A 9,326-nucleotide genomic window follows, 5' to 3' on the forward strand; every position below is an offset into this window, starting at 1 on the left:
AACACCTGCTGGGGGCTGTGTCACAGCCAGGCTGGGGAAGAATGTAAAAGACCGGCTGTGATCGCCTCCTGTAAACGCATATGGTGCGTTTCAATGGCTCGCAACTGTTAAAGAAGACATTAATATATGGGAGATACTGTGGTATCTTTAAAATTAAAGATGTCGTGCTTTTGTGCTGATTCACAATCTCAATGATGTGGGGAGAAAAATTAGCACCTCTGAAGGACCTTATGAAGTTCCATAGTTAAAACCAGAAGGGTTATAGCTCCTGTATGATACAGAAGGTAAAACTTCTTTATCAGTTAACTATCTATCAATATGGAAAGCAAACATTGCTTTCAAAATACCTTTCTTGTTTGAGAAATGTTTTTATCACCCAGGATTGATTAAATGGGGTAGAAGAGAGTGTAGAAATTATAGAGCTGGTGCTAATGGTAGACCTTAAAAAAAAATAAGTCTTTTAAAAATAAAAAAAATACCCAATTCAATTCAAGCCCTCTTGTTTGTAACACGTACATGCACTTACCACAATTCAGAAATAGTTTAGTGCCAGTCCACTGTCTGCAGGTACAACACCGTTTCTTCTGGCAACCGCTCGATCACAAGCAGGAATATCTTGGCTACAGGAAGGACTGCTCCAAAAGAGATAAGACAAATAGAAGCTGTTCCTTGAAGAAGGAGAATAGTGTTTTAAAATGGGTGCTGGGAGCTGGTGCAGTGTAGGAGAAGCTGAGGGGGAGAGTTGTTATGTCCACGTTATGTCTCCCTCGGAGATGCGCTGTTTGGAACGGAACTGAAACCTGGCACTGTGCCTGGAAAACAAATGCAGCCCTGGTGTGTTTGAAGCATGTTTAACAATAGTGATAATCCCCCTTTGCAGAGCATTGCCGAGGTGTTCCGATGTTTTATTTGTATGGAGAAGCTGCGGGATGCCCGCCTGTGCCCTCACTGCTCCAAGCTCTGCTGTTTCAGCTGTATCCGTGTGAGTTTGCTTGGTTTGGTTTATTCTTTCAAATGTTCGAACTGAAAACTGAGCTTATGAAGACATTCTTTTCCTGGAGTTCCAAGGATTCCTTTTTTTTTTTTTTTTTTATTTCCTCCTTTAGTTTTCCTTTCAAAACCTTTTATAACACCCCTGAGGAAGAAGTAGGCAGGCTGTGCATTGCCTTCAGTGGTGCTAATTATAGGCACCATCTGGAATAATTGCTTTAAGGAAGAGACACACAATGATCCCTTCTTTAGCACCTCCTGAGAGTTGGCGATGCCTGCATGGAAGACAAAAGTTGGGACAGAAATCAGATGCTGACTTTGCACCTGGTAAGGTCATAGCATCACCTCCTGTATCCTGGAGGTGTTTTATAATGCTTGTCAGGCTGGTGTGGTGTGATCAGCTGGGGCTAAATCTTTCTCAGGGGAGTCTGAGGCAGCATCTCAGTCCTCATTCCTTTGTTGAGGCCGTGGTTCCCAGTGTATCACGCTCCAGTTCCAAATCCAGATGCTGTTTTGTGTTGCTGTAGCAGCAAAAGGTTCAGCTGAGGTTTCCAGACCTCCAGTAGTATTTCCAGAAATTGGAACAGACGTTCATCCTTCGCTCTGGAAGCTCTGACAAGAGCTGTAGGTGAAGGATTTGTTGTGCATGTTAAGGATTGTAGATGACATATTGTTGCTGGGTGGTGAGAGATTATTCATGAGACTCTTTAAATGTAGTAGAGAGCTGACAAATATAAACCCATCAACTGCTGAGCTTTTACACTTGTGAGCTGTAGTGGGCAGGTGAAGTTCTTTGCTCAGCTGTTTGTCCCTGGAGCTTTCTGGAAGAGAAACATTCCCAGGCTCCTTGTGGATTTGATCACTGAACTTCAGGTATTTAATTTGTCTATAAATAACCCAAGAGGAAGAAATAAATTATCTTGAAGACTAATTAGACTCTGAAAAAGATACTTGTGGTGTCTTTTTCTTTCCTTTATTGAAACACACTCTTTAGTCTAAGACTCTGGGAATCTGCCAGGTGGGTGGTTTCTAATGCAATATTTGGTACCTCAAAATTCTCTGTATAATTTTAACTGAAGCATCTCTGACATCTGAAGCCAAGTGGTTGCTTGTTACTAAGACACAAGTAGCAGCTTCTTCTGTGACTAAGTGGTTGAACAGTTAAATTGAAAATTTGTTGAAAAAAGGAAAAAAATATAGGAAAGCTATAATAAAAATAAGTAACTCCTAATTAATGATGGAACATGTTTGCCTGCAGTTCTTTCATTCCACTCTGTTTAAAAAGGTTTTTCCTTTTTTCATCACAGCGTTGGCTGACTGAACAAAGAGCTCAGTGCCCTCATTGCAGGTAAGGTATTTTTAATATCAGGAATTGAGTGGATTGTCCTGTTATGATCAATCTCTTTTTCAGTGCAGGTTGCACTATATTTTTAAGCTTGATTTCTTTTTTTTTTTTTTTTTTTTTTTTTTTTTTTTTTTTGAGACCTGCCTGCTGTTTCTATAAAAATTGGCCCTGGTATAATACTTATTGTAAAATGTGTTCTAGTTTTGTGACAAGCTAAGCAGGATCTTTGTTCTTCCCACATAACACTGCTGTGTACGTAGCTGGTGTAATAAGAGTAACTAGAGGGAATTCCTCTTTATATTCTTCTTACAAAAGTCAGAGCCCAGAAGCTTCAGTTTTCAGTGTGAAAGTGTCCATTTTTTATGCCTGTAATTTGTGTGATGTGCTCATGCAGCTATCCTGTATCCTACCTCTCCCCAGTCCTCAAATGAGCTAATTGACTTTTTTTCCCTTGGAATAACTATTACAATTTCTGCTTTTTTTTTTTGCCTGTGTCTCTTCTAGTAGTGTAGAATTGAACTGAATTCACTTCAGTGCTTCTCCTTTGGCTCCTGGAGCCAAATTCCTGCTCTAACTATGCCATCCTTCTTGCAGAGCCCCCCTGCAGCTCCGAGAGCTTGTCAACTGTCGCTGGGCAGAGGAGGTCACACAGCAGCTGGACACACTTCAGCTCTGCAGCCTCACAAAGCATGAAGAGAATGAAAAGGACAAGTAAATGGAGTGTTCTTTGCATGAAGTGTTTTGTGGCTTGCGTTCTAGGAGCCAATTTTAGTAATGTACTCTCTGTATCTGTGAAGTGCTTCTTGAGAGAATACTAAAAGCAACATTAATCTTACAGAAGGTTTTTACTGAATGTAACTGTTCTTGCAAAAGATGTTTTGTGCTTTACTTGCAGGATTGTGTAGCAAAACAAGTGAAAATATTAAATTGAGTTTGTAGAAAATTCATTGCTGTTTTCTGTTGGTGATATGTGTATTTTTTGGTTTAAGGTGTGAAAATCATCATGAGAAGCTCAGTGTTTTCTGCTGGACCTGCAAGAAGTGTATCTGCCACCAGTGTGCACTTTGGGGAGGAATGGTAAGAGGAGACTTGCTGGAATGCACATGGTGTGAGAGACTTCAGGCTTTGTGTCTGACAGTGGTTTTGAAGAACTAGAAATGCTGTGAAACTGCTGTTACAGCTGTTGGATTGCCATGCAAATCCTGCAGTTTTATGTGTATTTATTACTTAATGACATTGCTTGTGAAACACAATACTTTTTGTTTGTAGTTAGAGAAGGAAATTGAATTTTTGCCAAAAGCAGGTCAGAATTGCCTTCCTTGTTATAACCTTCATGATGTCTTGGACAAATTCTGTGTGATGGAGAGAGTTTTGTGGGCAAAGGAAGAAGCCTTGCTCAAAAAACACAGATAACACTTGTTATTTAACTGTCCTGGCCTCTAATCTCCAAAGCTGTAGCACAGTTCCTCAGAGTTTATCCATCCAGCTGGGTATTTCAAGGAGAAACAGCTGTTGCTGTCTGGAATGTCAGTGGTTAACAGTGTGCTGCCTTTGTTTGGGAAGGGTGTTTTAATAATAATGATAAAAATAAACCTTCTATCAATATTTGATTTGGTAAAGGACTGTACAGTGAATGAAGCAGTTTATTTTTGGAGGACTCTTGAGACTCCAAATAACTCCTGACAGGAAGTTTTGATGGAATGAGAGCCAAATTCATGACTTCTTACAAAGGGAAGCGAAAGACTGACTTCCTACATACAATCTGCTTTGGAACCTTTCCAGAACGAGTGATACACTCATAGGCTTTCTTCCCTTCTCTTTCAGGAATTTAATAGGAGTGGAATAAAGTGGAAAAGAGATGCTCTGTTATTCACCACCTCCTCCTCCTCCCCCTTTTTCTCTTTGAACAGCATGGAGGACACACTTTTAAACCACTGGCAGAAATCTACGAGCAGCACGTCACAAAAGTAAATGAAGAAGTGGCAAAGCTTAGGAGAAGACTCATGGAATTGATCAGTTTGGTGCAGGAAGTGGTAAGGAAGTTTTCCTGTAGTATTCCAGTGGCAAAGGATAACTGTAAAGTGGGAAGTGGAAGTAGTACCTGTTAGAAGGTGATGGGATTATTCCACAGTGAGATCTTTTTGCTTTTTCATTTGACTCTTCTTATACAATGTGAAAAGATCAAAATATTCTCAGCTCTGGTTTAGAGTTAGGTAATACAATTTTTCTTTTGGTGAGTGCTGTTTAAAAGCTGGAGTTGCACAGTACTTTGAAAGATGTGTTTTTGTCAACACTTAAAGTACATTCTGTCAGGCTAAATAAGAATAAAAGTGCTTTATTCTAGCAGCTTGTTTTCCTTTTCCTAGGATAATAATCTGTAAATGCATTTGAGTCTGCAGGATGAGCAGCTCACCAGTTGGAGATTTGTTCGTGTATCTCCTTTTTCTTCCCTGTGAACGTGTCAGATACAAATATTGGCACATTCAGCTTGGGCAGTTTCAGTGGGAATTCCAGCAATTTGATGCAGTTTCTTGGTTCCCAGGAAGGATTACTTTTGTGTTACATTTATGATGTGTAGTCTTTGTGCAGATAAAATCAGAAATTTTTTGATTGAGTTTCTGTATGATTTTTGCCTGTTGTTCAGGTGGTTGTTTGCCACATGCACTGATAGTTTTGCTCTGCTCCAGCTCAGATGTGACTTTATCACCACATGGGCCACTTGTGTTTATAAAATGCTGAGAGTTTGTGGCCTTCCCCTGCCAGGGAGATAGATGCTGGTTTTATCCATTATTGTTACCACAAAGAGCTTTTCTGTTTTTATCACATCATTCTCGTTACCACAAAAATAATTTTTCTGTGCTGCACAAGTTGCAGAAGAGAAACTGGCAGCTGCATTTACAGGTCTGATACTAAAGAATCCCCATATGACAAATCCCTGTGTGATGAGACAATGTTGCTCAGCTTCCCAATTAACCTTTGGGCACGCTGAGGGACCCGGTGAAATCCTGGCTGCTCCAGGAGCAACGCTCAAAACCAAAGCTCCTATTTTTCCTCATGGGGGATTTAGGGAGACATAAGCATTTCTGGGATCTGAGAGAGTGGAGTCAAGGTGTGAATGAGTGGAAGATGCAGATGTGTGAAGGCTTTTGTCCATGTTTTTCCTGCCGCGTTCAGGAGCGGAACGTGGAGGCCGTGCGCAGCGCCAAGGACGAGCGCGTGCGGGAGATCCGCAACGCCGTGGAGATGATGATCGCCCGCCTGGACACCCAGCTCAAGAACAAGCTCATCACTTTGATGGGTGGGTATTGGCCTCTGTGAGGAGGAGGAGAAATTTGTTAACAATGTATAAATCCGCTGAGAAACTGATTTCCTGGGAGCGTGACTCCTTCCACGCTGCCTGGTGTTGAGCAAGCTCACTGCTGGTAGAAAACTTCCACCTGCAGCAAAGCTTTTGGTTAATGAGGTAGTTACTGTGATAAGTTCTAAATTTGACATAACCTGATTATATTCTATTAAAAACTCCTATATAATATCTTGGAAAACATTCCCATCTAGCTGGAGGATGTTTAGCACCTTTCAACTAAAGTGCTTTTACTTCATCATTTATGTTGGTCAAGAAGTGGATCTTTCTAATTAGAAAAGTTTGAAAATTACATCTTTGTGATAAATGCTCCTTTTAGTGTAATTTTAATATGAGTGAGGCTTGTCTGGATAAGAGTCAAAACTGCTTTTTTTTGTGTCCAAAAAAGCACCCCAAAACAACAATCCTGCTGTTTCTGGGACACAGAGGGTTTCGTTACTGACTTAACCTCAAATGAGTTCTTCACTACAGCTCTAATTAAGAACGTAGACTTGCTTTTCAAATGCTTTCTCAATCAACCTTGGTATATTTAGAAATCCTTTACCTTAGTATGTTCTGGGGCAGCTTCCATGTGAGGGAAAAAAGAAAATGAAAAGTACACTTTCTTAAGAAATAGTATGTGGTTTTGGGGGTTTTTACCATGTCTTTTCTTTAAACAGGTCAAAAAACATCACTTACTCAAGAAACTGAACTTCTAGAAACCCTGCTTCAAGAAGTAGAACATCAGGTGATTATGAAAAGAGATCCCTCCTCAGTTGGCTTTTCTTGATTTCTTTTTCATTTTAAAACTATTAATTGATGGAGATTTCTGGAGGATATCTCTTCACTGAAGTGACCTTAGGTTGCACGATTTCTTCTTAAAAACAAGTACGTCTTCTAGAAACACTCAAAAGGTGTTGTATTGCTTGAAAAACTAGTACAGGGATTAGTGGCAATATCGTACAAAACTACCCAGTTGTATATAAATTAGTTTAACCTAAGGGAAATACACACTAGTTGTTGTAACTTTCATTGTGGAATTCTGGAAAACAAAATAACCAAAACCCAAAACCTCCAAGCTCCCTTTTACGTTGTGTCGTGGGGAAACTTTCTGAAGCTGTGACAAACGTGCAATTTAGTTGTTTAAAAAGAAAAGTGGATAAAACCTCTGATTTTTGCTCAGCTAAGGATTTTTTTCCTTCCTTTTTTCCCTGTATAGTTACGGTCCTGCAGCAAGAGTGAGCTGATATCCAAAAGCTCAGAGATCCTGATGATGTTCCAGCAGGTCCATCGGAAGCCCATGGCCTCGTTTGTCACCACTCCTGTCCCCCCAGACTTCACAAGGTGAGTGTTGCATTTCTGTTCTGTTTGTTCAGTGTTTAAAAACATATTTAAAGTACTTGAGAGGAGAGTTTTCCTCTTAGCTTACTCCTGGTAGTAACCTGTGCTGCAAGTAGGCTTTTCTGTCCCAGCAGGGCTCATTTTGTGTCTGTAGTCCCTGTTGGGGAGTCAGGACAGTGGGTTCCAGCTCACAAGTTTTTTTTTTTTTTCTCTTTTACACTTAGTTTACTGATTTGTCCTTTTTTCTCTTATTATTGGGTCATTCAGTATATAATTGCCAGGCTCTCATGAGATGCCTCTGCAGGTCACCTTAATTCAGAATATACAGCCAAAACCACTTCATAGCACAATTCTGCATCAGGAGAATGCTGCTGGTGCTGGGTTCTGAGGGAGCCTGTGCTGAAAAAATGTCTTCAAAAAATGGAAAGTCAGAGAAGTCTCAAGAATTCCTCAGCAAAAATTGGTTTGGCTGTGTCTTGGTTTAAATCTGAATGTTCATTTTCTAGTGGCACCAAGGTATCTCCTCCTAAGGAGGCTTATAAATGGAATTACACTGCAATAACCCAGTGTAGTCCTGGTGAATTGCAGTGGCTCTGGTGACCTAAATCATCTAAAATTCTTCTACAGATTGTGAAAGTTGGGATTTTTAATGCCATGTTATTCAAGTGTAATGTGTTTATTCTTTTCCCCCACAGTGAATTGGTTCCAGCCTATGACTCAACTACATTTGTCTTGGAAAACTTCAGGTAAGAATGTATCTTAAATTACTGTGAATATTGGGAACATCCTTCTGTTCCTTCTCTACATGAGAAATGTTATTTAAAACACAGAATAATCTCCACAGAAAACTGTGAGATGTGGACTAAACTACAGAAATTCCATTAACAATCTCTTGTTTACCAGGTGAACAATTATTTTCCATGAGAAGGACAATTGCCTGTGCAGCTCATGGCTCCATGAGGGGTTTGCTTTGTCCCAGTACCAAATATTTTTCCTCCTCTCTCACCAGTACCCTGCGCCAGCGAGCGGATCCCGTGTACAGCCCTCCCCTGCAGGTGTCAGGACTGTGCTGGAGATTAAAAGTTTACCCGGTGAGTTTTGTCTTCAACTGCAGTTTTTATTCCATCCCAGTTCATTCCCAGGCTTTCCAGTGAGGAATCATCAGTTTGTCTCATGCTGTATATGAAAAGCTGTAGGAAAAGAACATTTTAAGAATTGATCACCAACCACTGGGGAATTCCCTCTCTGCCTCCAGATCTCCAGTGAGAACATTCTCAGTATAGTTTGTCTGGTTAATTTAAAAGCAATTAAAGATGGGTCCTACTAATATGGCATAGGAACCTTAATAGATATTTTAATGCCTCAGTGTTTTTTGCAGATGTTCCTTACAGAACTGAGGTACAGAGTAACTTACTCTATGTTTGAGTAATACTTACTGGGGAAGGTGGGAGGAGGACCAAGTATTAGTTGTTGACTTTGCATTCAATTCTCAAACTGGACATTAAAATGTGTATTTTGCTATGTCCCTTCAGTGGGCCGAATATTCCAGTTTCTGAAGCTTTGTCCATGTTGGAATGTTGACCCCCAAGCTGGGATCTTTCCACATTCCCTGCTCTGGTCAGTGCTGCTCCTGCAGCTGTGTGGAGAAGGAGGAGTTTGGTGGTGGAGCACCAGCTCTGTCTTAGTGATTTTTGTGGCATCCTTGGAGAATTGACTCTGTAAGTGAAGCCCATGGATGCCCAGAATTGTATTATTGCAGTGCAGAGGTGGAACTGTGTGGAAGTTTGCAGAGTACTGTAAATTCAGGATTAGCTCCATGGGCTGTGCTGTCAGAAGGCATTAAAATTTATTTTTTCAATGGTAAGTTGAAATGTTTCTTCAAGCTGGAGGATTCAAGTTGAGCCATTCTTCATCCTTGATTCAGGTGAGTGTAATGGAGGTTTTGCTGTATTTTTTCTTGACTTCTGGTGACTCTAATATTGTTGCTTAGTTAACTGCCCTAACTTTTCATGTTGCATGGGATTTTTTTCTGAACAAATTGCTCTTTTCTCAAAAAATAAGTAGCTTTGAAATGTGACTGTATGTAAAATATTTCAGAACTAATGTTTAACCTGAAATAATATTTTTCTGGTACATTAAGTGTTTGTCTATTCAGACTTCCACTTAATCAAATACCTAAAGTGCTATTAGAGTAATTAAAGCTTTGTCTTGAGATTTATATCTGAGATACCAGCACTGCACTGTGTATGTGCTTCTTGTTGATTCATGTTACAGTAGGAGGCCACTGAAGTCTAAAAATCACAACTGTAC

General features: G+C 40.1%; 1 protein-coding gene across 1 annotated transcript in view; it reads left to right on the forward strand.

Annotated features, from left to right (window-relative positions):
* The first annotated feature begins 832 nt into the window (after positions 1-832).
* Positions 833-9,326, forward strand: part of TRIM37 (tripartite motif containing 37) — a 19,964-nt gene continuing 11,470 nt past the window's right edge. The window contains exons 1-10 of the mRNA XM_017730977.1: positions 833-982; positions 2,298-2,338; positions 2,930-3,046; positions 3,325-3,412; positions 4,246-4,368; positions 5,510-5,633; positions 6,356-6,423; positions 6,895-7,019; positions 7,712-7,762; positions 8,026-8,107. Of these exons, the coding sequence (XP_017586466.1) occupies positions 848-982; positions 2,298-2,338; positions 2,930-3,046; positions 3,325-3,412; positions 4,246-4,368; positions 5,510-5,633; positions 6,356-6,423; positions 6,895-7,019; positions 7,712-7,762; positions 8,026-8,107 (954 nt within the window). The 5' untranslated portion in view covers positions 833-847. The remainder of the gene's footprint in view (positions 983-2,297; positions 2,339-2,929; positions 3,047-3,324; positions 3,413-4,245; positions 4,369-5,509; positions 5,634-6,355; positions 6,424-6,894; positions 7,020-7,711; positions 7,763-8,025; positions 8,108-9,326) is intronic.

This window comes from Corvus brachyrhynchos, unplaced genomic scaffold (assembly GCF_000691975.1).
Source record: "Corvus brachyrhynchos isolate BGI_N302 unplaced genomic scaffold, ASM69197v1 scaffold283, whole genome shotgun sequence".
In the NCBI taxonomy this organism is placed as follows: domain Eukaryota; kingdom Metazoa; phylum Chordata; class Aves; order Passeriformes; family Corvidae; genus Corvus; species Corvus brachyrhynchos.